This window comes from Rattus rattus, chromosome 1 (assembly GCF_011064425.1).
Source record: "Rattus rattus isolate New Zealand chromosome 1, Rrattus_CSIRO_v1, whole genome shotgun sequence".
Classification (NCBI taxonomy): domain Eukaryota; kingdom Metazoa; phylum Chordata; class Mammalia; order Rodentia; family Muridae; genus Rattus; species Rattus rattus.
Window position 1 is genome coordinate 186,054,995 of NC_046154.1, and position 27,689 is coordinate 186,082,683.

Genomic DNA, 27,689 nt, shown 5'->3' on the forward strand with positions numbered 1-27,689 from the left:
AAAGATGACAAAAATGGCTAATGAGTAATCAGACTTTACAAACCATTGGATATGTACAATTGCATGCTGTTAATTTGCTTTAAATTTGTACTTTATAAGACTCATGCTATTAACCATTTTATTAAAATGCCGTGCTGATGTTTTAGAAAAGACAGTGTTTGTATCTTTTAAGAATGATAGTTACTATGAATCATAAAATCAAGAAATTTATCAAATGTGATGTCCTTTAACTGGCAAATATCATGACTGAGAAGCCAAAGGTGCAAAATAAAATCAACTAATTTTTCATGCAGAGGAAATCAGGTTCAACTAATATAAACCTGAGCTTCAGATTTGCAGAACTTAGAGGGTTCATTTTCCAGGACAAAAACAAAAATCATCTTATCATATTCATTAATTTCTTGTGCTTGTAGAAGAAGCTGTGTTTGGTTTTAGGTAGACTTCAATGAAAATATAGCTGGCATGACAGGCCAGAGGGGACACACCCACAAGTGCCACGGTGCCACACCCACAAGTAAGAACAGGTGGCAGGCAGATACAAGCCTGGGGTATAATTTGCTGATACAAGCCAGTAAGTGAAGGCAGGTTTAAGGAACTAAGGACACTGAGACCAGGACAGAGGAGATGTGCTATGGACAAAACACTGTCATTATTGTCTATACTCTGACATGTACATTCCATACTCTATTCATGTGACACCAAATCAAATCCTCCCCTTTCACTTTAAGCGTCTATTAAAGTCCTTTAAATGTTAGGAATGAACAGTCTTTTAAATATTTTCGAATTAAGTTCTGTGGTTAATACCATAGACATTTAATCAGTGAGTTACTTAAGACCAAAAAGACTCCACCAGACATCTGCAGTTCTAACATAACAATGCTAATAGATAAGCGAATTATTTTATATGTAAAACAGCCATTTTGTATGCGGAGGGTTTGTTTTATATCCCTTGGGGAAACTTAGAAAATGTCATAGCATATGAAATCCCCAATTAGTACTTGGGGAAGGGTTAATGAAAAACTGTAAGTTGAAAAACCAAATTTGCATTTTTTAATTATACTTACAGGATGTCTTCTCTTTGAAAAGGCCTGGAGTGATCATAAAAATAAAAAATAAATTCCCACGATCGCTGCTTCTCGGCAAAGAGAAAATGCTTCTACTGGTAATATTGGCACCGAGAACAAGGCCACTTTGTCCATAACTTGCCAGCATGTACGGTCCTTCTCCAAGCCCTGGTGAAGGTGCGAGTAGAATAATGATAAATTAGCATAGCACTTTATGCTTTTTAAAATAAAAATACTCTATAAATATAAATATAAAATTAAAATCTATTTACTGATAAACTGACAACTTTTTTATAAAAAAAACAAGAATATAGTATAGAATATGTGTATTTAAAATACATAATTTAAACTTTGTAACTATAAATGATTATATAAATTTATGTACATAAATATGCATGTGGATATGTGCATAAAATATATGAATTATTTTAATATGCAAAACAAAACTGGGTGGGAAAATGACTTAATCTTTTGCTCTTCAAATTCTCTCACCTTTAGGAAGAAATTTATCTAGATGACCTTCCGGTCTAACATCCAAGGATATGTATTATATAGAATACATAAAGCCTATATCGGAGCCTATGAGAAAGCTCAGCAGATAAAAGTGGTTTCTGCCCCAGACCAATGGCCTATGTTTGATCCCAAGAAACCACGTGGGAGAGAGAACCTGACTCATGGAGGCTGTCTTCTTACTTCCACATACATGCTATACCAAACTGCACACACATACACATGTACTCACACATACATACGTACACACACACACTCACACACGCACATGCACAAGTGCAGGCACAGATGCACACACTAAATGATGAATTAAAATAAAAATTTAAAGATATTTCCTGCACTAATAGCCTCACACTATGATGCTCTCTTAATTGAATCACATGAGAAAAAAAAGAATTCAAAGACACAATATACAAATATACAATATTTTACTTTTGGGGGAATTTTAATTTGTCACCAGAAACATGAGTCTACAATAAAGAGAAAGATGCGTAAACCCAGACCTGAAACTCCTCAGAGGAACTTTTCTGCAAACCTCATCTCATAAAAATAAGTATATAAATGATAACTGTGCTCATTAATACTTTTAATTATAATTTTATGGTAATGAGATTAATGTGACACCAACCCAATTTGTGCTACTAGCATCCTTAATATAATTGGTTATAGTGAAACTTTTATCTAATAAAGTCACTCTGAACTCGGTTATGTAACAATGTTGATCGGGATCCTAAAGTCCACATACAATAATGACAATGTCATTCCCCTTCCCATTCTAAGAAGACGACACACAATAACCATCGGGGCATTAACACACGGTATTGATGCTGAGGGTTATTGAGACCATCCCAGACACAACCTTTACTATTTTTGATTTTGTCTTCTGACAATTATTTATCTCTATATTTTCTTTGAGTAGTGGAATGACCTTTACAGCATAGTTTCTGACATAGAGGAGATAAGCAGGGGAGAAGAGAATTCAGCTGTAAATGCTCTGAGACGTTTATAATAGCTGTGAAATTATTTGGAGTAAGCAAATGGAGAAAAGTCACTTAAAACAATGTAGTTGTTTTTTCCTTATTATTTGAATCATAGAGAATCAATTCTCTGCCTATCCCTCCAAACCTAACAGTGTCTCCTCATGGATGGATACCCTTCTGATACTGCAAATATGGTATCATAAATGGAACTAAAGAAGGTGGCTTGAGAATTTGGTAATGTTAGTGTTTTATCTAATGTTGTAGTTACCTGGCAACAGCCTGATAGGCTCTTCCCCACAGTTACCTGGCAACAGCCAGGTACGCCTGCCTGACTATAAAAGGGGCTGCTTGCCCACTCTGCTCACTCTTGCTCTTCCCTTCTGTCCCCTCACCCTTCCCTCCTCTCTCCCCATTCCCTCCCCCCCCCTCTCTCCATGTGCTGTGCTCATGGCCTGCCTCTACTTCTCTACTCTTTCCTTCTTCTTCATTCTCCTTTATCCTCCACCCCAATAAACCCAATAAACCTCTCCCTGTGGAACCATGCTGCCTGGTATGATCCTGTCGCTTCTCCTTCTGTGTCCCCCACAACTCTGGCCCTGCCTTTTTTCTGCATCTCTCTCCCCATGTTTCTTTCTGTCTCTTTTCTGCTATCTAGCTGTCTCTTCTTTTTCTAATTGCACACGCGTTTTCGTGAGTGTGTGAGCGTGTGTGTGTGTGTGTGTGTGTGTGTGTGTGTGTGTGTGTGTATACCTTTCTGCTTCTCTGAAAAAAATTTGCTATAAAAAATTGTACCTTTGGTTAGATTTTCTTTTACAATAAAGATTTTGCTAATGTTGACTTTTATTCAACCTTCGATTTCTATAAATGTGACAGAACAAGGACAAGCATCTTCCCTTTTATTTCTTAACCATCTCCGTGTCTTTGAAGTTATCGAGGGTTCTTTATTATTTTTTTTAACTGGATATTTTTTATTTACATTTCAAATGTTATCAACTTTCCCTGTTTCCTGTCCATAAACCTCCTATCCCATTCACCCTCCCCCTTTTCTATGAGGGTGTTCCCCCTCCCCAACCACCTAACCCACCCCTTCCTGCCTCCCTGCCCTGACATTCCCCTACACTGAGGGTTCATCCTTGGCAGGACCAAGGGCTTCTCCTGCCTTTTGGAGCCATGGGTCTGCCCATGTGTACTCTTTGGATGGTGGTTTAGTCCCTGGGAGCTCTGGTTGGTTGGTATTGTTCTTCTTATGGGGTTGCAAGCTCCTTCAGTTCTTTCAATTTTTTTCTCTAATTCCTCCAATGGGGACCCTGTTCTCAGCTCAGGTTTACTGCTAGCATTGGCCTCTGTATTTGTCACGCTCTGGAGACAGCTATATCAGACTCCTGTCAGCATGCACTTCTTAGCTTCATCAATATTGTCTGGGTTTGGTGGCTGTATATATATGGGCTGTATACCCAGGTGGGGCAGGCTCTGAATGGCCATTCCTTCTGTCTCCACTTCAAACTTTGTCTCAACCATTAGCTATCTCCCTAGCTTAGATGGATTGCTGACTCTGGTTTCCTACAACCATCACTCTGCATCCTCTATCACAGTCCGGAGTCCCCCAGGCACTGACAAGATGTCACCTGTCCAGACCGGCCCACTTGTCTGAACTAGGTTTCAGTCGCTGCATCTTTCAAATTGTATCATTTGAGAAGACAGCAAGCCTTGCATGTGCTGCCTTCTGACCTTTTGTACTGAGGTCTTCATGCTCCTCTTTCCCCGTTAGTGTAAAACGCCCACTCAGATGCTTCGCTACCAGCCTGGATGCTTGCCGAACCCAAGGGCTTTGATTGCCATATTGCCACAGTGTCTTAAGTTTGCAGTGTGACGGTGAGCAGGTATTTTACAGCCGTAGTAAACTGCACCTTTATTTTGTTTCTCTGTTTTCCACAATATAATAAAATTTATCTGTAGCCATAATGATGTTTAAAAATCCCCAGAATTTATTCCGTGAGAGTAAAACTTTTCTATTCTTTGATTGATATCCGTCCTCTCCTTGCAAATCCTTCCCAGGAACCCCAGCACCAGGTTTTTCTCCATTTCTGGGAGTCTGTTTTGAATCACACATGTAATGGACGCAAATAGATTTTCATTCTGCCTGGATTATTTTATTCAGCTGAACAACTTCTATGTTCAATCGTGCTGCCACAAATAATAAACGTCTTACTTTTACTTTTGGCTAGATCCCAAATAGCTAGAAGAAAGGATTTCAAGTGTTCTCACCACAGATAACAAACATTGAGAGGACAGACTCGGTAATTAGTCTGGTCTTAGCATTCCACTGTGCGTCACACATAAGAACATCATCTTTTGCCACTGGTATAAAAACTGATCCATTTAAAATGATGGAATTCTTAAAAATTTTGAACAAGCTTCTTAGTTATATGTAATATTGTGTATTGATCGTCAGAGATGCTCTATCAAACTAAAACTTTCTATTCTTTGATCAATATCTGTCATTTTCTTATTAATCCTCCTCCCCAACCTATGCCAACCATCGAATTTTTCTCCATTTTGATGAATCCATTTTAAACATGCTGTGCCTTTGCTATACTTTAATATTTAAATATTACATTTAAAATTAATTTAACTGCTCATTCACTTGTGTCATTGCAAAAGCATTCTTGGAAGAAAATTCAAGAACAAATAACCTGAATTACACACTTAATTTTAGAAAATAAATTTTAACACCAGTCTCAGAAAATTAAGTCAGTTGTACAAGGAAAAGCTTTTCTAACTTTGTCATTCAATTCCTGGACTATTTGTGTTTTATTCATGGTATAATTTGTTCAAAAAGTTTCATCTGAAAAATATATGATATAATACTGCAGTAGTATTCATTAAAGTGTCACATACCTTGATTATAATATTCACAGTCAAGGGCTAAAAAAAAAAGAAAAGTAGGTATTAAACTGCATATAAATTAAACATTACTTATCTGAGTATGCATAACATGGGGACATGCATTTATTAATAACTACATAAAATAACAGAGGATGACATCATTACTTAGAAACTTCCTACGAGCAAAGGCGATTTTGTGTGTGTGTGTGTGTGTGTGTGTGTGTGTGTGTGTGTGTGTGAGAGAGAGAGAGAGAGTACATACATGTATGAGTTTGTGTGTGTGTGTGTGTGTGTGTGTAGCTGATGTTTTTAAAGCAGTCCTACTTACAACCTAGGCCAGCTTTAAACTCACAGCGATCTTTCTGTCTCAGCTTCTCAGGTGTTAAGATACAAGTATACCCAACGAGGTCTTGCTCTAAGGGTATTTTTGGAGATGATGTGTTTCAGTGTAAAAGGTGTCATGGCATTATTTTAAAGGTAGACAGATGCTTGGCAATTTAGAAGCCAATCACAGAAACTTTTCAAATTGTAATCTGTTCTTCAGATGACTAACCACCCACACTGAATAAATAAAATGATGAGAGAGTGAAATCTGAAAGAAGAATTTTGTAAAGAACCTCCTTATTATCAGAAAGATGAAACCTCACAAGCATAAAAGGATTGGCAGCATAAGCGATTTCTGTGAGGATGTATGTAATTTATATTTCAAAAATTGCAGGAACAGTAGTCAAACCAATAGAAAACTTGAAACATTTTTCTCTTGGACGTATAATCTGTGTTTGTCAAAAGACTGAAATTTAAACAACTAAATTTAATTATAGTTCCCTGAGTTTCATGGCATTACTCCCCATTGAAACGGCAAGTGATTTCGGATCTTCTTAAAAGCTGCCCACTTAAGGGTGTCCTATGCAAGGTACCCACCACAGACGGTGGGTGACCTCCAGTGAACAGGCACTCCTTCCTGGCAGCATTTGTAAGCATATGCAGCCACATTGGTACATAGGCATTCACAGTCCCCACCCAGGTTACAGTTACACGTATCTTCATGGCAGTTTTTGGCAAAAGAAGTAACGTCGACCTGGAAGGAAAAAGAAAGGCATTATGGTTTCAACAAGCACTGAGTGTGACTGAATTCACACTTCTGAGAGAAGAATAACTGCACACATTTTTCACAATGGGTGTCATCAGCGTAATTCTGCCACCTACATAGACCTTATTGTCTCAACCCGCTATGTTGCCGAAGAAAATGGAATTACTCAGAAAAATGCACCTCAAAGAACTAGCAATTCAACAATAACAGATCTCTTTTGGCATCTGCACCAGGGCAGATTTCGGAATTTTGAAAGTGCGCTGTCGCACTGAATCGTTGTTGGCATAATCCCCTGGCATTAAAGGAGCTCGCGCTGTTTCTAAATGCTCGACGCTTTGCCTTTCTTCCTTAGTCTCCTTAACAGCAATATGCCGGCAATGTGGGAATAGCAATGGGCAGCTCCCATTGCTGATATCCACCTAATTGCTTGCTTGGCATTGCCCTTGTTAAATCACTGATGAGATTGGATAGAGTGTTGACAGTGTGTCACAAAAGAAGGTTTGTGTCAGTAATTTGTGTTTTCTGTTGTGTGTCAATGCATGGGTTAATTTTTCCAGCAGCAGCAGGGAGAGGACCCCTAAGATTCTCTGGCTTGGGTCCAGAATGGACACCATATTGCCTGTCGGTGAACTATGGTCCCTAAGAAGCATTAAAAAATCTCAAAATGGGGCCCCTTCAATAAACTGGATTCTAGTCTATCCACGCCCTCGTAATGTAGGGCAGTCTTGAACTCCCTTTAAATTCCTAAAAGTTCTTGGTATTATAACAGAGTTATCCCATTAATGCTTACAACCAAGGTATTTAAAATGTAAATTATAAACACGTTACATGTTAACCTAAGTTACATATTTTAGTAAACACCTGTATTTTTGATCGAGCAAAATTGAGTCAGTAAGGAGAGTGCAGTGCTTCACCGGTTTGCCGATGTCTCTGACATTTTTCTATAGCACACAAGTGCTTCGCCACCCACTGCTATTCTACTTTTGCTGTGGCTTGGTTTTGGTTAAAATGAAAAAAAGGTCTCCATGTATGCATAATTAGAAAGTCAATAGTAGGTAATATTTGGGGAAATAACCGTGATGATGTTCTTTTACACTACATCCAAAACTGCAGCTTTCTTTTTTTTTTTTTTTTTAAAGTAGGTAACACTGTATCAGCTTTGAACACTGTGTTTTAGTATTCTCCTTTTCCCCATTCTCTTCAGTGCCCCACCCCCACGTTCCCTGATCCCACACACAACCCCCAGGGCACAGACTCGGCTTCCTTTATGTCCCATGTGTCCTTTTCTAACTCCCTAGCCTTGCTTGCTACCTTCTTGGTTTCCTTTCTATATTTTAGGTTTCACTCTTTTACATCTGTTTACATATAAATATGCATACATTATAGGTTAGGATCTGTAGGAGATCCTAGCTGAAGGGAAACAGCAGGTAGAACAGATTTAGAGGAGGGGGTTGTAGGGGAAGCTGGGAGGAGTGGAGAGAAAAGAGGCTGTGGTTGGGATGTATCGCATGAGAGAATAAAAGACTGTATTAAATTACCTTCACAGCTTCTACCAGGACTCAAAATTATCATGTGAGGAAGGAGGTTAGATATTTAAGTTACATTCTTAGAATAGCTCCTAATACCTCTTTAAATATGCCAGGGACCCTGCTAAACTATACTTACATAGAATGCTCACTTAAAATACTCTCTGAGGACAGATAAACATCTATTCCCTTTATAATTTACAAATATTTACAAAACGCTGTGGACACATTGTATTCCATCCACTGGAATGAACTGATCATTTACAGATGTACACTGTTAGATAAAATGGGATAAAGAGGAAAGGAAATCAACCAAACGTCTTGCTTATAAAGAGAAATACCAACGAAGGTCCCCTAACGATGACTGTAGGACACCCGAGAAACGTGAGTTGCTGAATTTGTCCCACTCATCCCAGTCCATACAGCAGCAAGTCTTTATATTTGAGGTTTTAGTGAAAACACTCATTTACCACATTGCGACAAGGAGCAAACACATCACTGTACAAAATGGAACATTCTCTCTTGGCATAGGGAAATTTGTTTTGGTGTGCCTCGCAGGGCTTCAGTGTCTCAATAAGATCTTCACACTGTTGAAAACCAAAGGAGAAGACGAGATTTGAAAGGGGCTAAACACTGAAATCCAAAGACCCCTGACCTGACTCATCCTTTTAGACATGTTCAACTACTGCCTGCTTTCAACCATATAGGTTATATTATTGATTACATAAATCACTTCTGAGAAGCAACTAAGTATTAAAAAAAGAGTGATATTACAGAGGAAAATTAATCATTTTGAATTTCTCACATCTATAACCTTTTCACAGAAATTTCTATGAGCATGAACGTCCCTCTTTCATGTTTGATTTTGTTCATTTTTGCCGGTACAGGCCATATTCTGAGGTCTTGGATTACAGACTACCTTTTGGGGTATTAGATGTTCCACCCACCTTCTGAAGTATTGGATGGATATATAAATTTCTATAATCTCCAGACATTCAATTTCTGTACACTCTGGAAGTTGACCTCTGCCATCTCTAACATGCCTCTCCGAAACTTCCCTGAGAATGCCCACCAACATTTTGCTCAATTCTAAACACAGAGGCAGTTTCTCAGTCTGAAGTTACTTTCTTAGCTTCAGTCCGTCTTAAGTGTCTCTTCTGATGTGGATTCAGCACAAATGTTTTCTGTTGGGTTTCTTATAGTATACTACACTGGGTCTTCTTCTCCAACCTCTTGTTCATACCTTTCTTTGAAAAACCTAGCCTCGAAACCCCTAGTCCCCTCAGTTGTTACAGGGGTCCTCACTTTTACAACCTGAATATGCCGCTACTCACTAAATCTGTTATCTACCAGGTTGATTTACTGTATTCAAAACCAGATGCTTTCTGCTAAATATCTTCCTGTTACCGCTTTCTCAAAAGTGATTCTCAAAAGTGGCAGCAGTCTCTAGAATGGACTACACTTATTTCTACTGTATTCTGAGCCCATCCCTGCATATATCCCTTCTTCGCCTTGTCTGGGGAAGAACTCCAACTGATATTTCTGATACCAGACGGTATAAGATTTTCTTTAAGCCTTTCGAATGTATCCTTCTCATGAAGGCCTTCAATAAATACTGGGAATTTCCATTTTTAATGTTCTCAAGTTGTGTTTGATTTCTAATCTCCCCTAACAGCTTCCCTGGTTGTACAATAAGAGCCGCCTGCATCTGCACTTTCCAAGACATATCTCAGTCGTTCTACTTCTAACCCTGTGTTATAACCATATGAACCCTATGAGATGCATTCTGTTCTGTATTCTCTTGACCTCTGTTCACATCTGCCACGTGAATCACTTTTCCTTTGTTCTCCTTCCTGTAAACAGTGATTCTCAACGTGTGGGACACAACCCACACACCAGTCACATATCAGATATCCTGCGTATTGGATATTTACATTAAAATTTGTAACGATAGTAAAATGACAATTATGAAGTAGCAACAAAAAATAGTTTTATAGTTGAGGGCTACCACAACATGAGGAACTGACTCAAAGGCTCACAGGTTGAGAACCACTGATGGTTAAGACTTTATCTCCAGAGTATTTGTTCCAGAAATCTTTCTTGAATTCTTAAAACCACCACTTGGTGAACATATCTTCTTAAACACCCATCTATTTCCATATATTTCATTGGTAATTTCCTACATCACCTAGTGACTAAGACGTAAAAATCCCTCAATGCAAGAGAATGCCATATTCATATTCTGTGACTATATTACAATAAAAAACCAGTATATTAAACAATATCTACTGAATTCATTTAGAGCAGAAAGTATTTTTGATATGCTCTAAAAGTATGAGACAAGGTATAGGTCTAAATGTCACCTTTATTACTCTCCGTACACAAATTTGTATTAGGCAAATCACTGAACCTCCTTGAGACATAACCTTTTCATCTGTAATGTGAAGGCAACTTTGGCAAAAATAAAGTTGTCTCAAGAATTACATAAAAAGTAAATATGAAACTCTATCACCTATAAATTATTATAAAAACATCATGTAAAAAGTAACCTAAACCAGTCTCTTGCCTGTGCACCGTGGGAGAGCGGATCCCGCCCCTTGCCTGGACACAGCAGGTGAGCTGGCCCTGGTGGCAGTGGACATGGGAAAGCTGGCTGCTGGCAACTCAGCTGCCACCCAGGCCTAGATCCAGGGCTCTGAGCTGGCCCAGCCCATCACCAACTGCATGTATGAACTGCTGGAGCATGTGAAGGGGCTGGTCCTGCAGAATCAAAACTGCAGGACGTCTGAGACATGGGCCAACAACAGACTATCCAGGAGGAGTTCCTGTGCGGATCCAGTGTTGGTAGCACAGCAGAAGTCAGAGGCACTGACTCAGACCAATGACTTATTACGATGAACGTTTATAAGTAACGAATTGTGAACAAAAGGGTATACTGTGGGACACACTGTGAAACATCATAGCTCCCACAGAGAGATGGTTTTGGTTTGGTTGGTTTGGTTTTGGGGTTTTTTTTGGGGGGGGGGACTGTTTCTTTTCTGGGGTGTGGAAAGTTGTAAGGGCGATGGGTGACTATGGGGGGACTGGGAGATGAGTGGGAATGGGATGCATGATGTGAAACTCACAGAGAATCAATATAAAGTTTTTAAAAATAACCTAAGTAATTTTACTCCTCAGAATATTCCTTTGATAAATATGTTTGCTCTAAATTCCATATATGTAACTTACCTGTCCTAAGGCCCAGCTGTCTCCAAACACCTGAGCGTTTCGCACTTCAATGTTATTAGAGGTTGTCATATCATTTGAAGTACATTTGTCAAAGTTACCACACAATCCAGCCAGCTTGTTCTGGAGTAATAAAATTAAAACGAAATAGTTTATATTTATTCTAAGACTTAAATATACTAAAACTCAAAGAATCTAAGACATATAAAGAACTTTCATAGAAATATTTTAAAATAAATGCTTTTAGGAAATGAGTCTATACCATAATTCGATTATGTTTATAAAATTTAATAGCCTTAACATTTTACCAACTTTCAAGCAACTGTAACATCTTAGTATTGATATCTCTAACAGTGTAAGTAGAAAAGTATATACTGAATACATTTCTACATATATATGATATATAGTGTATAAGTATAAATAATTTTTATAAAGAAAAAGCCACCAGATTATATATTTAAGGAGGTTTGGTAACAGTATAAATGTTGAAACAATAAAGCTAACTGAGGTCACTACAGGTTGTGAAAGGAGGAAGGCAGTGGCCATAGGAACTATTTATATCAGCACTGATCAGTGGATTTTCTTATAATATTGCAAAAATAAATTGTTTACTTTTAGAGACAAAGTCCTGTAAGACTTTTAAAATGGATGATATTCCAATAATGATGGAAATTGTTCTTAAAACCTTGAATTGATGCTCCTTGAAATCCCTTTTCAGTACAGACAGCTGGGACTGGCCCTTTAAAGTAACGTATTTTCCCAAAAAAAAATGGACCATGCATGGGACTCATGTCTTAGAAACTGCATATATTCAAGGCCAATTACTACTTCACCCACCAGCAAATAAACTGAAACACCCATACCACAGTTTATAATAATATTATAAAAAAATTACTGATTTATAAAATATGGATAATTTTTATATTTATTTTACCAGGTCAAAGATAGATCTCAAAAATTACTAAATAATTCCTTTTAAAAAATTTTGGGGGAAGGAAAACAGTAAATAATAGCAATGGAAATATAATGGTATTTTTCCTGATTGTGGAGACATAGGTAAGATTTAGCAAAAAGTAAGCAGCAGAACAGAAAGTGGGTATTGATAGACTTGTTTGATATACCAAACTACAGTATTAGATCAAGACTCTATACATTTTTCCAAACTGTAGAGCCATAAGGTAATTCTAAAATACCTTACTACTAGTTACTTACTACTACAATTTTACTATATGTTAACTCATTTTTGAAAAATCTACATCAAGCATAATAGAGAAAACAGATTATTATAATAAGTCCTTTTTACCAAAATAAATCATAGAACCAAACTCAATGGAGGAGAAAGAAGGGAGATGAACAAAACAACAACAAATACTATGATGTTAAAGGGGGGAAAAAAAGAACTAAGTAAGATTGATTTATATTATCGACATCAACAGAGTATTCCTTTACATTGCATCACTAAGTAATACTTTATTGTGCCACTTGTATGTGATACCAATTGTAAGGGTATACTCCAGTCTCTGAAGTCTTTCACACGGGATATTATTAGTAATTTTGAAAACATAACTTAGTTCAAACATAGCTCTCTACAGTTTACTAAAAGAATCTAAGAAATCCTTTAAAACCAAATTTGCCTAACAATTTGTATGGTTGTTCTTTCCTTCAAACGCAGTTTCATTCATGGCATCCCACTGAGGGAATAGGCTGGCCTACCTTCCACTTCGGCCCAACTTTGATGTGAATGGTTGTCTTCTCATCCCACAGAACGGTGATATCTTCCTCTGGGAAGTATATTACTATGTAGAACCCAGCCTTCCACAGCTGGTATTCAGGTTTGCTTTCCAGGAAAAATCCTGACTGCTTCTTCCAAAAGGATAAAATGTCTTAGAATAAGCATCACAGTCTCCAACCAAATGAGGGTATACAGTAATGCTTTCACGTATATATCTAACATAATTGCTTGCGGTGTTCTTTTTTCAATTCTCTTATACAAAACCAATGTTCTAAATAAATACATTATATTAGTATTTATATAAAAACTAGAGGATGGGCCCAACAAAAGACCATGGGGAAAGTAAAAGATAATCAAGAGACAATGAAGAGAAGAGAGAATGGACATGGAGAATATGAGGGAACAATGGAGATGAGAGATTGAGGATGAAAAATGCATGTGCCTCCCTTCCAAAGAAAACCTTATCTCCGCTGTGATTCTCAGTACTTAACTACAGCAGAAAAGCAGCCCTCTAATGCTCTTATGATTTTTAATGAGATACAGAATGATTTACATTTGGTAAGATACAATGCTTTACGAGTGCAGTGAGAATTTCTAAATGAAATGGTATGGTATCTGAAAAAAGAAAAACCACACACACACACACACACACACACACACACACACACACACACACACATTACAATAATATCATAAAAGGGAAAACTTTTTTTATATATGAAACCAGAAAAACTATGATGAGAATGGGGAAGGAAAGATGACATGGAAAAAGGAATGGGTTACACAAAGAAACAAAGGCTGGGTGACAGACAGCCAAGATAAGCTCAGATCTTAAAAAAAAAAAAAAAAAAAAAGCAGTAAAGGGCTGAAGCACAGATTACATAACAATTCAAAATATAATCAATAAAGGTTTGAACAGGGAAGTATTAGTCTATGGTTTGAAAGTACAAAGGAACTAATTTACCAAGCTAAATAGGCTACAGGGAGTAGACAGGGAGCACATTGGGGAGCCAGAGGACCTGGAACTGTGACTATGGCCTTGAATTGAGTTCATGTGATGATCTTGAAAATACATAGTTGTATTAACGAGAAGAAAACTGATTTATCCCAGCCAAAACAAAAATGGGAAACATATAAAATTCTTGATCCATTTTTCTTCTCTAAATATAATAAAGTATATAGTGGGAGAATGCCAAAAGAGAATGGTGTTTAAGTGAACAGATGCACTAAACTTATATAAAGTTTTTCCATCTCCTCTACTAGTATTATAACTATACCATACACTGCAGATATAACCATCCATATTGTCAACCAACTTTACCTACCCTCAAATTCTTTTAGTGGCCAATCTTCTATTCTCACCAGCTAGAATAGTCACATTATCATCTGAACCATCTCAGATCTATGCACCTGATATTCCTCCTGCTAGATCCTATAGTCACGGAGTGTGGCATAATTGCCTTATTCCCTTCTTGACTCAAAGGCCTCCTTCATCACGAGGATCTCTTAGTCCCAAATATACGGATACATATTGATTTCTATACTGATTTGGGTCAATGCTTTGTGTTCTAATGCTCTACAGTTCCCATCCTGAAATCAAGCTTACTTTTGAATCTGTGACCTGTGAGCCAAGCCCAATGGACTAAAGTCAACGCACCTGTGCGTCCATGGCAACCTTATACCTGTACGTTCTTCGTCTAGGATCACCCACCTCTCAGCACTGGTTTTCAGCTTCTTGCTTCACAGTCTCTACTTACGGACCACTGTTTTACTGCATCAACAGCATAGAGCCAGGAGAAGGTTAGGTTGAGCATGGGAACCAAGTACAAAGAGTGACATGATTTGGCCATTCACACTTGGAAGGTCTACACTCACTGTGAAGGGACATGTGTCCAATAGAACACATATCAAATAGACAGAAAAACACCATGACCAAAGAATCGAAGAGGGGGCTGGAGAAATGGCTCAGTGGTTAAGAGCATTGGCTGTTCTTCCAGAGGTCCTGAGTTCAACTCCCAGCAACCACATGGCTCACAACCATCTGTACCTGTAATGGGATGCCCTCTTCTGGTGTGTGTGAAGACAGCTACAGTGTACAGTATATATATATTTTCAATTTAAAGAAACCAAAATAGAAAATGGACCCTACGAGACCTCGTAATTTGTATAGCCTGATCTATATCCCTAAATCACTGTGTCATCACATCACCTTTTATCTTCATTTTACTTTCTAGCAGGTGTTTTGTTTTATTTCCTGACTTGTCTATATCATCTCTCCCTACCCCAGCAGTCTGGTTTTAAATCAGTTGTTCCGAATCAAGAGCACACCTTTTTTGTTTGCCATTAGCTACAAAATGCTTCTTACATTAGGTAAGGCAGCTTGTGACCAGAATGTCCTTCCTAATCAAAAGAAGTGACTGCCCTCCATACTTTCCAAGTTATCAGCTAACACTTCTTTTAAAAGAGTCAGGAATAAATTGTCCAAAATAGAAACCAGTGCTTTAGAAAGATAGCCCTTCAAACAAAACTAAACATTGCTAGAAAAAAAAATGTGTCAGAAATGGAGATAATTAAAACATTTCAGAGGACAGCTTAGGTGAATTTATAGAAGATCTTTAATTTGCATACCTGATTGATTTATAATTTGCATACCTGATTGAATTATAATTGTGCATTTGCATAAAAACAGAGTTGTTTATTCATTTCTCTGGATGAGCAAAACACTAGTTCTGTAGTAAGTGGCACTTACTACATTTGCACTTACGGTCACCCAGAAAGACATTTTAGCTTGTGACTTTTCTTACTCTTACTTTATTTCCACACAATCTAAAGAAAGAAGGTTCATCAGCGCCGGTGCACCAGTGAAAATTGGAGGCCATGAGTTACACAGAACTGCAATTATCACTTCAGAAATGTGCCAAACTGTCTTCATATGAGCACTTACCAACTTCTCCCCTCTTGAAAAGGCACCCTTGATCACTTCAAGACATATTAGTACAGAGGTTCTCAAACTTCAGTACTAGGATTTCTTTTTCTTTTTTCTTTCTTTCTTTTTTTTTTTTTTTTTTCAGAGCTGAGGACCGAACCCAGGGCCTTTTGCTTGCTAGGCAAGCGCTCTACCGCTGAGCTAAATCCCCAACCAGGATTTCTTTACTATTGAACACCAAAGTAGTGAGAAAAAATAATAATAATCCAAGCACAGAACAGATTATATAAATTAGAAGTCCCGTCCAAAATGAAAAAGTGAAGTCCTTTGTTTAAAACAGGAAAGTATTTCTGTTTTTTCGCAGAGAGGATTCATGTATTTTCTCGACCTGCCATATCAGTTCACCCTCAGCCATGCCAGCACCTAAGGAAAAGCACAGAACCTGGCCCTTATAGCAAATGTTCCAGATGGCTTTCATGAAAAAGTATTTTAGAGAAAACTTAGGAAAATAGTGTTTCTGAGAATTCTGTTTGAAATGGTGCCCTTTATTTTTTTTTCTTTTTTTCGGAGCTGGGGACCGAACCCAGGGCCTTGTGCTTGCTAGGCAAGCATTCTACCACTGAGCTAAATCCCCAACCCCGAAATGGTGCCCTTTAAAAGACTACTGTCAGATCATACACTTCTAACATCTAAAGTTCAAACTCTTTGCCTTTAAAATGAAGCTTGTGTGACTTTGGTCTGTGAGCTTCTAGTCTGAGCCTAGAACCCTTGACAGTCACTCCTACTTCCAATACCTTCCGTGTTCTCATGTGCTAGGAACATGCCTACCAGATTCTCTGCCACACCCGTGCTCTACCATCCCGGGGACTTGGAACCTGAGCCAATTGCTACTATCAACCATGACATCCGGTCTTCCAACTCTGCTCCTTTGAATGGGTTCATTTCCCTGCAATGCTAACCTTCTCCCTGGTCATCTAGCTAATCCATCTCTTCTTCCAGGATTTACTTGAGGTTATGTCTCTATGTGAAAAATAAAAATAACAAAGATATTATAAAAGGAAGGAGTCATCAGATCTTAAAATTCATTACTGAGCTCTTCTATTACAATCCTCCCAGAACTGAAGAATGGGGCTTTGTAGTCATGTTGGGGGGAAGCTGGAGCTTGAGAAGTTCAATGAGGTTACAGATGGGGGTGCTAAATCAGGTCTAACTGACTCCAAACCTATGTTGTAAATCCCCTTTAAACACGGGGTTGTTTGAGTACAGTGATTCTCAACCTGTGAGTCTCAACCCCTTTGGGGTTACCTATCAGATATCCTGCATATCAGTTAATTACAATATGAATCATAAGAGTAGAAAATACACTTATTAAGTAGTAATGAAATAGTTTTATAATTAGGAGTCCCCCACAACATGAGAAACTGTATTAAAGACCATTAGGAGGTATTGGAACATATCACAGCATTAGTAAGGTTGAGAAGCAATGACTTAGTGCCCCTCCCCAGGAGTGCTTCTAGAAGCTTCTGTATACTCTGGCACAGCACATCACACTTCCCAATTTTACTCTCTTTAAGGATCCTTCACTTGAACATGTTACTTAAAGACAAGCAGTGTCTTTTCACTATTCCAGCCTAAAAATTGAGCACAAGTTTTCATATGCCCCGGATATTGTGGATGGATTAGTAAGTAAGTAGGTGAATGAATAAAACTGACAACATCTTCTAATTGGACAAACTCCCCGTATACAAAAATAACTAAAAGAGACAATGATCTTCATATGTTACTCACAGACACATTAGAAAGACATAAACACACAACCAATTTGACCTCGGGGTGATGATAATCTATCAGGGATTTTGAGAGCTTCCTGAGGAGCTTCCTGAAGGAGATAGGTCATACTGTACGAAATATGTTAAGTGGAAAAAGAACTTCAGAAATGACTTCTTCTAAATATACAGATGAGAGTGAAAAGAAATTAAAATGTAAAATAAATGAAAAGATTCCACTCCTGGGACATGGCTTCACTCCTTCTTTAAAAGGGGAACAAGAATACCCTTGGCAGGGAATAGAGAGGCAAAGATTAAAACAGACACAGAAGGAACACCCATTCAGAGCCTGCCCCACATGTGGCCCATACATATACAGCCACCCAATTAGACAAGATGGATGAAGCAAAGAAGTGCAGACCGACAGGAGCCGGATGTAGATCGCTCCTGAGAGACACAGCCAGAATACAGCAAATACAGAGGCGAATGCCAGCAGCAAACCACTGAACTGAGAATAGGACCCCGTTGAAGGAATCAGAGAAAGAACTGGAAGAGCTTGAAGGGGCTCGAGACCCCATATGTACAACAATGCCAAACAACCAGAGCTTCCAGGGACTAAGCCACTACCCAAAGACTATACATGGACTGACCCTGGACTCTGACCTCATAGGTAGCAATGAATATCCTAGTAAGAGCACCAGTGGAAGGGGAAGCCCTGGGTCCTGCTAAGACTGAACCCCCAGTGAACTAGACTGTTGGGGAGAGGGCAGCAATGGGGGGAGGGTTGGGAGGGGAACACCCATAAGGAAGGGGAGGGGGAGGGGGATGTTTGCCCGGAAACCGGGAAAGGGAATAACACTCGAAATGTATATTTAAAAAGGCCACAAGAGATGAGGCAGAAGAAAAAAAAAAAAAGTCAAGTTGGTAAGAACCTAGAAGGACAACAGGAAGAAATCTGAAAGTTTTGAAGCCCAAGAGACATGGAAAGACAGAATTCTATATGGGGAGATGCCACAGTGAGTAGAGTGGGATAAAGATGGGGCTTTAGCTGAGGTATCAGAAACACAGACTGAGGGGCTACTGAAGAAACTCACATACCAGAGAATGGTTCCCAAGGCCAGAACAGTGCTCACAGCTAGGAAAGATCATAGACATGATTGAAATATGAAGACATATAATATAAGCTGTAGATACAAACAGTATACAGTTCATACAAAACCACGAGAGAGAGAGAGAGAGAGAGAGAGAGAGAGAGAGAGAGAGAGAGAGAGAGAGAGAGAGCCTTGAACCCAAATCCCGTGGGAGAGAGAGCTGAATGTCCAGACGTGCAGACAATCCTGAGACCTACCTCAGGGCAGACTGCCACTTCGGCCTACTTCTCCTCATATTCCTGGCCCAAGAGGAAACTGCTTAGTGCCTCTGGATACAGGAATATAGGAGCAGTCAGCAGCAGGAACCTGCTGATTTCTGACTGTGCTAGCTGTGTACGGAACTGAACTGAACCAGTCTCACAGCCCCTGCACTCAAATCCTGTTGGGGAGAGTGATGGACCATCAGAAGTGCAGACACTCCTGAGAACTCAGGGGAGACAACTAATTTCTGCCCACATTCCTGACACAAAAGGAAATTGATTAGTGCAACCTGTGCACTCTCAGCACAGGGACCTAGGAGCAGTAAGGGGCAGGAGCCTTCCGGTTTCTGCATGCACTGAGAGTTAAAGCCAGTCATCAGGAGTGGCTACACAACTGAAAGCAGAGCTCTCTGTTACCAGATCTGGCTGAAAGAAGGCAGACCTACAGGAGTGCTGACACACAGGTCTACAGGAAATTCAAGCCACTGTCAGAGACAGCAAGACAAGTTAGACCAGAGACAAATTGATGGTGAAAGGCAAGCACAGGAACCTAAGCAACAGAAACCAAGACTACTTGGCATCATCAGAGTCCTGTTCTCCCACCAAAGAAATTACTGGATATCCAAACACACCAGAAAAGCAAGATTTAAACTTAAAATCACATTTTATGATGATGATGATGGTGGTGGTGGTGGATTTTAAGAAGGACATAAATAATGCCCTTAAAGAAATACAGGACAACACAAGTAAACAAGTAGAAGTTCTTAAAGAGGAAATACAAAAATCCCTTAAAGAATCCCTTAAAGAATTACAGGAAAACACAAACAAACAGGTGAAGGAAATGAACAAAACCATCCAGGATTTAAAAACCTAGGGAAGAGATCAGGAGTCATAGATGCAAGCATCACTAACAGAATACAAGAGATAGAAGAGAGAATCTCAGGGGCAGAAGATACCACAGAAAACATAGACACTACCGTCAAAGATAACATAAAATGCAAAAAGCCCCTACCCCCAAATATCCAGGAAATCCAGGACACTATGAGAAGATCAAACCTAACGATAACAGGTATAGAAGTGAGTGAAGACTCCCAACTTACAGGGCCAGTAAATATCTTCAACAAAATCATAAAAAAAAAAAACTTCCCTAACCCAAAGAAAGAGATGCCCATAAACATACAAGAAGCCTACAGAACTCCAAATATATTGGACCAGAAAAGAAATTTCTCCCCCCACATGATAGTCAAAACATCAAAGGCACAAAATAAAGAATTTTAAAAGCAGTAAGGGGAAAAGGTCAAGTAACATATAAAGGCAGACTTATCAGAATTACACCAAACTTTTCACCAGAGACTATGAAAGCCAAAAGATCCTGGGCAGATGTCATAAAGACCCTAAGAGAACACAAATGCCAACCCAGGCTACTATATCCAGCAAAACTCTCAATTAACATACATGGAGAAACGAAGATATTCCGTGACAAAACCAAATTTACACAATATCTTTCTACAAATCCAGTCCTACAAAGGATAATAGATGGAAAACTCCAACATAAGGAGGGAAACTACACCCTAGAAAAAGCAAGAAAGTAATCTTGCAATGAAACCAAAAGAAGAGAGACACACAAACATAATTCCACCTCTAGCAATGAAAATAACAAGCAGCAACAATCACTATTCCTTAATGTTTCTTAATGTCAATGGACTCAATTCCCCCCCAATAAAAAAAGACACAGACTAACAGACTGGATATAAAAAGAGGACCCAGCATTTTGCTGCATTCAGGAAACACACCTCAGAGACAAAGACAGACACTACCTCTAGTTGCTAGAAAACAACTTTCCAAGCAAATGGCCCGAAGAAATAGGCTGGACTAGCCATTCTAATATCGAATAAAATCAACTTTCAACCAAAAGTTATCAAAAAAGATAAGGAAGGACACTTCCTATTAATCAAAGGAAAAATCCACCAAGATGAACTCTTAATCCTAAATATCTATGCTGTAAATGCAAGGGCACCTACATACATAAAAGAAACTTTACTAAAGCTCAAAGCATACATTGCACCTCACACAACAATAGTAGGAGATTTCAACATCCCACTCTTATTAATGGACAGATCATGGAAACAGAAAATAAACAGAGACATAGAGAAACTAACAGGAGTTAATGAAACAAATGGACTTAACAGATATTTATAAAATATTTCATCCTAAAACAAAAGAATATACCTTCTTCTCAGCTCCTCACAGTACTTTCTCCAAAATTGACCATATAATCAGTGCCAAAACAGGACTCAACTGATACAAAAAGATTGAAATAATCCCATGCATCCTCTCAGATCACCATGGACTAAGGCTGGTCTTCAATAACAATAAAAATGACAGAAAGACGACATGTGTACAGAAGGTGAACAACATTCTACTCAATGATAACTTGGTCAAGGAAGAAATAAAGAAGGAAATTAAAGACTTCTTAAAATTTAATGAAAAGGAAGGCACAACATACCAAAACTTATGGGACACAATGAAAGCAGTGCTAAGAGGAAAACTCATAACTCTGAGTGCCTGCAGAAAGAAACAGGAGAGAGCATACATCAGCAGCTTGACAGCACACCAAAAAGCTCTAAAACAAAAAAAAAAAAAAAAAAACAATCAAATACACCTAAGAGGAGTAGAAGGCAGGAAATAAACTCAGGACTGAAATCAACCAAGTAGAAACAAAAAGAACTATACAAAGAATCAACAAAACCAGGAGCTGCTTCTTTGAGAGTATCAACAAGATAGATAAATGCTTGACTAACCAGAGGGCACAGAGAGTGTATCCAAATTAATAAAATCAGAAATGAAAAGGGAGACATAACAACAGAATCTGAGGAAATTCAAAAATCCATCAGATCCTACAACAAAAGCCTATACTCAACAAAACTGGAAAATCTGGAGGAAATGAACAATTTTCTAGACAAATAAGAGGTGCTAAAGTTAAATCGGGAGCAGATAAATCATCTAAACCACCCCATAACTCCTAAAGAAATAGAAACAGTCATTAAAAGTCTCCCAACCAAAAAGAGTCCAGGACTAGATGGGTTTAGTGCAGGATTCTATCAGATCTTCATAGAAGACCTCATACCAATACTGTCCAAACTGTTCAACAACATAGAAACAGAAGGAACACTACCCAGTTTGTTCTGTGAAGCCATGATTACACTTATACCTAAACCACACAAAGACCCAACAAAGAAAGAGAAGTTCAGACCAATTTCCCTTATAAATATCCATGCAAAAATATTCAATGAAATTCTTGCAAACCAAATCCAACAATGCATCAAAATGATTATCTATCATGATCAAGTAGGCTTCATCCCAGAGATGCAGGGATGGTTCAATATAAGGAAATCCATCAACATAATCCACTATTTTAAACAAACCCAAAGATAAAAACCACATGATCATTTCATTAGACGCTGAGAAAGCATTTGACAAAATTCGACACCCCTTCATGATAAAAGTCCTGGAAAGATCAGGAATTCAAGGCCCATACCTAAACATAGTAAAAGCCATATACAGCAAACCAGTAGCTAACATTTAAACTAAACGGAGAGAAACTTGAAGCAATCCAACTAAAATCAGGGACTAGACAAGGCTGCCCACTCTCTCCCTACTCATCCAATATAGCACTCGAAGTCCTAGCCAGAGCAACCAGACAACAAAATGAGGTCAAAGGGATATTGAAAATATCACTATGTGCAGATGATATGATAATGTACTTAAGTGACCCCAAAAGTTCGACCAGAGAACTACTAAGCCTGACAAACAACATCAGCCAAGTGGCTGGGCATAAAATTAAACCAAACAAATCAATAGCCTTCCTCTACTCAAAGGCTAAACAGGCTGAGAAAAAAAAATTAGGGAAATGACACCCTTCACAATAGTCACAAATAACATGAAACACCTCTTGTGACTCTAACCAAGCAAATGAAAGATCTGTATGATGAGAACTTCAAGTCTCTGAAGAAAGAAATTGAAGATCTCAGAAAATGGAAAGACCTCCCATGCTCATGGATTGGCCATTTTACCAAAAGCAATCTATAGATTCAATGCGATTCCCATCAAAATTCCAACACAGTTCTTCACAGAGTTAGAAAGAGCAATTAGCAAGTTCATTTGGAATAACAAAAAAAGAGAAAAAAAAAACAGGATAGCAAAAACTATCTTCAACAATATAAGAACTTCTGAGGGAATCACCATCCCTGACCTCAAGCAGCATTACAGAGCAATAGTGATAAAAAAAAAAAAGAAAGAAAGAAAGAAAGAAAGAAAAAACCTATATAGTATTGGCACAGAGACAGGCAGGTAAATTAGTGGAATAGTATCGAAGACCCAGAAATGAACCCACATACCTATGGTCACTTGATCTTTGACAAATGAGCTAAAACCATCCAATGGAAAAAAAAAGATAGCATTTTCCACAAATGGTGCTGGTTCAACTAGAGGTCAGCATGTAGAAGAAGGCAAATCGATCCATTCTTATCACCCTATACAGAGCTTAAGTCCAAGTAGATAAAATACCTCTGCATAAAACCAGATACACTCAAACTAATAGAAGAAATTGTGGGGAAGTCTTGATCATATGGGCATTGGGGAAAATTTCCTGAACAAAACACCAATGGCTTATGCTCTAGGATCAAGAATAGACAAATAGGACCTCATAAAACTGCAAAGCTTCTGTAAGGCAAAGGACACCATCATTAGGACCTCTCCTGCTCCAACATACAACAAAGACACATGCTCCACTATGTTCATAGCAGCCTTATTTATAATAGCCAGAAACTGGAAAGAACCCAGATGCTCTTCAACAGAGGAATGGATACAGGAAATGTGATACATCTACACAATGGAGTACTACTCAGCTATCAAAAACAATGACTTCATGAAATTCATAGGCAAATGGATGGAACTAGAAAATCCTGAGTGAGATAACCCAATCACAGAAAAACACACATGGAATGCACTCACTGATAAGTGGACATTAGCCCAAAAGCTAGAATTATCCAAGATACAATCCACAGACCACAGAAGAAGGATGATCAAAGTGAAGATGCTTCAGTCATTCTTAAAAGGGGAAACAAAACTATTCATAGGTGGGGATATGGAGCAAAGTTTGGAGCAAGGTGTCTCCTGAGAGGCTCAGCCAGAGCATGTCAAATACAGTGGCGAATGCTAGCAGCAAACCATTGAACTGAGAATGGGATCCCCAGTGGAGGAATTAGAGAAAGGATTGAAAGAGCTGTAGGGGTCTGCAACCCCATAAGAACAATGCCAAACCAACCAAAGCTCCCAGGGACTAAACCCCTACCCAAAGACTATACATGGACTGACCCATGGCTCCAGCTGTATATGTAGCAGAGGATGATCTTGTTGGCCACCAATGGAAGGAGAAGCTCTTGGTCTGCCAAGGCTGGACCCCCCCAATATAGCGGAATGTTGCGGGGTAGGGCAGGAAGGGGGATGGATGGGGAGGGGAACACCCTTATAGAAGAAGGGGAAGGGGATGGGATAGGGGTCTTATCTCCAAGAAACCGGGAAAGGGAATAAGATTTGAAATGTAAAAAAAAAAAAAATTCAATAAAAGAAAAAAATGTAAAAAAGAGAAAAAAAATCAAGATCTATACAAACCATGTCTAAGCTGTTTTCTGGACCATTAGTAGAAGTTATGATTATCACAAAAGAAAGGAGTCACTAACCTGTTTGTAAGAAGCATCGTTGAGGTAGATTTCAGTGTCTCCAATTGATATCAAAACACTTTTAGAACAAACAATATCATTGTCAAAGCACTTCTTGTTCTGGGAAATCACAGATATACCAGAATCATCTGTACTCTGAAATATGTCAAGAACATTTTATTGGCACAATAAATTTATACACTATATGTAAATTCTAGATATTTTTAATAACAAATATAAAGACAACCAAGGTTTATAATGACTCATATTATACCTGAAAAAGAATGTACTTCTAAAGCAAAAATAAAAATTATATTTATCTAAAAGTGAGAAAATATTCTATTAAAACTCCACAGTCTTTAAATAATTGCCCCTAACACTTTCTTTTCAAACTTTGTTCTAGCAAAGCTTTTTAGATACATTTCATTACCATAGCTTTACTTGACAACCATTATAGTTTTCTTTATTATATGTAATCTTGCTTATATATTATTACCTAAACTAACATCTATTTTCATTTTTAGAAAATATATATTTTCCTTTATTTTATGGATTTTTGGACTGCTTACTACATCCAAGGAAGAACTGACATAGACGCAAAGCTGTGCTCTGAACTAGCAGAAAAAAACAGTGCCCTTATTTGAAGGTTTGCTTAGAACTTCATGATGTCTCATCTATTTCTGTCAACATCTGAACTTGATTTTTAGTGAAAAACATCACATTTTACTGTTTAAGAAAGCCAGCTTTCTGGAAGAAAACTTTTTAAACATTGAAGTTATTGTGATTCAAAACCTCACAACATGCTGATACAGACATGTGCCTCTCTGTCAAAGGGGCAGCTGATCGTTGGATTGCAGTCTCTATATTCAGGCTCTCCCAACTCACATCCTCTCATACCCATTCACTTAGCATCACTGAGCAAGTGCTCACAGCCAGCGCTCCATGCACTCAACATGTTAGAGTGGGATTGCAGCACTCCCTTCCCCAAACACACTCCCGCTGCAGCAGGGTGGGACCCCTACATGTCACATGGCCTTGATGAGGATAGCACAGAACTCTGGGATGCACAAGTGAGATCTGAAGTTTGGACTGTCAGCAGTTCTTAAACAAGCCTTCCTATCACCTGCCTTGTGAGAGTGTCCAGAGGGCCCGTTGATGTCAGCTTTGTGTGTAGACCTGTTCCAGGATGCTTGTTACATTCCTTTCCTACCATACATAAATGTCCTGTGTATGACAGGCACGATATTCAAATAAATCACTCCTTGATACGTGCTTATGGATCAGAGTTCAGCCCACAGACATCTTCTCAAACAATAAGGGCCATTGACCCTAAGCAATGGCATATGCCACCATTTTGGCAGTGACATTATCTTGCTGTTAACCATCTAGGACAGGATTAGACATCAGTGTTCTGCCTGGCTTTCCTGTGACTGGTTGAGTACTCTGGGAGACATGGAACTTAAGTTTATCTCCCTGAAATGATCCCCTAGCCATTGAGAGAGAAGACAGAGTCCACAGTGTGCTGCTTTATGCAAGCCACTGCCATGGTGATGTCCTGGCTGTGAGTAGCATCTCTGGGATGACACTGACCTAAATACACAATCAAGGATGTCGTGAGAAATGGAAGTGATACTTCCATGGGCTTTCTGCTTCAGTAAATTAAAAGATTCTGCTTCTAACTGGTTCTTTTGTACTTGCAATCTTTGGCTTCACATTTTCACAACTTAAAATTTTCATATGTGTATACTGTATTTAAATAATTCTCCATCTTTATCCTTTCTCCAATGATTCCTTCATCTGCCCCCCCCAACTATCTCTCTAGCTTACTGCCTTTTTATGTAGTTGTTATAATGGGTGTGTGTGTGTCTGTCTGTCTGTCTGTGTGTCTGTATGTGTATGTGTATGTGTATGTATGTCTGTGTGTATGTGTGTATATGTATGTGTGTATGTGTGTCTGTCTATATGTGTATGTATGTGTATCTGTGTGTCTGTGTATGTGTGAATATGTGTGTATGTGTGTATATATGTGTGTGTGCTTGTTCGTGTGTGTGTGTGTGTGTGTGTGTGTGTGTGTGTGTGTGTGTGTGTGTGTACATGTCAACTGGTAGCATCATCATTTGATCGCCTTGTTTAAATGATCAAATTGTTGAGATGCTGTGGATGCAGTGTCCCTGTCACATATAAAAGACACAGTCTACCAGCAGACATTCTGGCCCCTTTCAATTGTTTCTTCCTCTCTTCCATGATGTTCCTGGAACCTTGCATAAAGCAATGATGTTGCAGATGTATCATTTGGGGCCAGGTACCCCATGGTCCAGTGTTCCCTACATTTTGACTGGTTTTAGTTTTTTGTGATGGTTTCTGTCTTTGATGAGGGACAAAAGCTATACTTATTGGTGGGTATAAGACTAAGTGTTGACAATGCAGTTAACGTTATCCTGATTTAAGGACACGTGAACAGTTGGTCCTTCTCTAGATTTCATGTGCTCACCAGCCATGGGCAGTTGGCTAGCTTTACAGTCCCAGGCATGAATCGCCTTTTATTGAGTGGACCCTAAGTCCAATTAGAGAGTTGTTGGTCACCACCAAGGTATAAATGCCACTATTGCCCCTTGAGCATAGCTTGCTCTGCTGGTTATCATTGTGGTTTATAGACATCACAGGGGGAGGCAGTTGTTGACTGATTTTCTTCCATAACACATTCGTGTCATAAGGCTTTATTACTAAAAAAAAAAATGCCACTTTTCAAAGACCCTTTCACCACAGAGTTGACACCTGAGTGGCCCTAGAGCCAACTGTCCCTCCTGTCATGGCTTACTATGGAAACCAACCACCAGTGTCACTGGAGTATACGCTGAGCACTGGCCTCCAGAATATCACTAGCTAGAGAGAAAAACTTAACATTGGAATCAT

At 38.7% G+C, this 27,689-nt stretch overlaps 1 protein-coding gene across 1 annotated transcript in view; it reads right to left on the reverse strand.

Moving 5' to 3' along the window:
• The window catches only part of Otogl (otogelin like), a 137,275-nt gene that overhangs the window by 38,789 nt on the left and 70,797 nt on the right, over positions 1 to 27,689 (reverse strand). The window contains exons 26-32 of the mRNA XM_032918557.1: positions 24,798 to 24,932; positions 12,995 to 13,144; positions 11,285 to 11,404; positions 8,527 to 8,643; positions 6,362 to 6,518; positions 5,453 to 5,479; positions 1,065 to 1,232 (exon numbers count right to left, since the gene is read on the reverse strand). Coding sequence (XP_032774448.1) covers positions 1,065 to 1,232; positions 5,453 to 5,479; positions 6,362 to 6,518; positions 8,527 to 8,643; positions 11,285 to 11,404; positions 12,995 to 13,144; positions 24,798 to 24,932 — 874 coding nt within the window. The remainder of the gene's footprint in view (positions 1 to 1,064; positions 1,233 to 5,452; positions 5,480 to 6,361; positions 6,519 to 8,526; positions 8,644 to 11,284; positions 11,405 to 12,994; positions 13,145 to 24,797; positions 24,933 to 27,689) is intronic.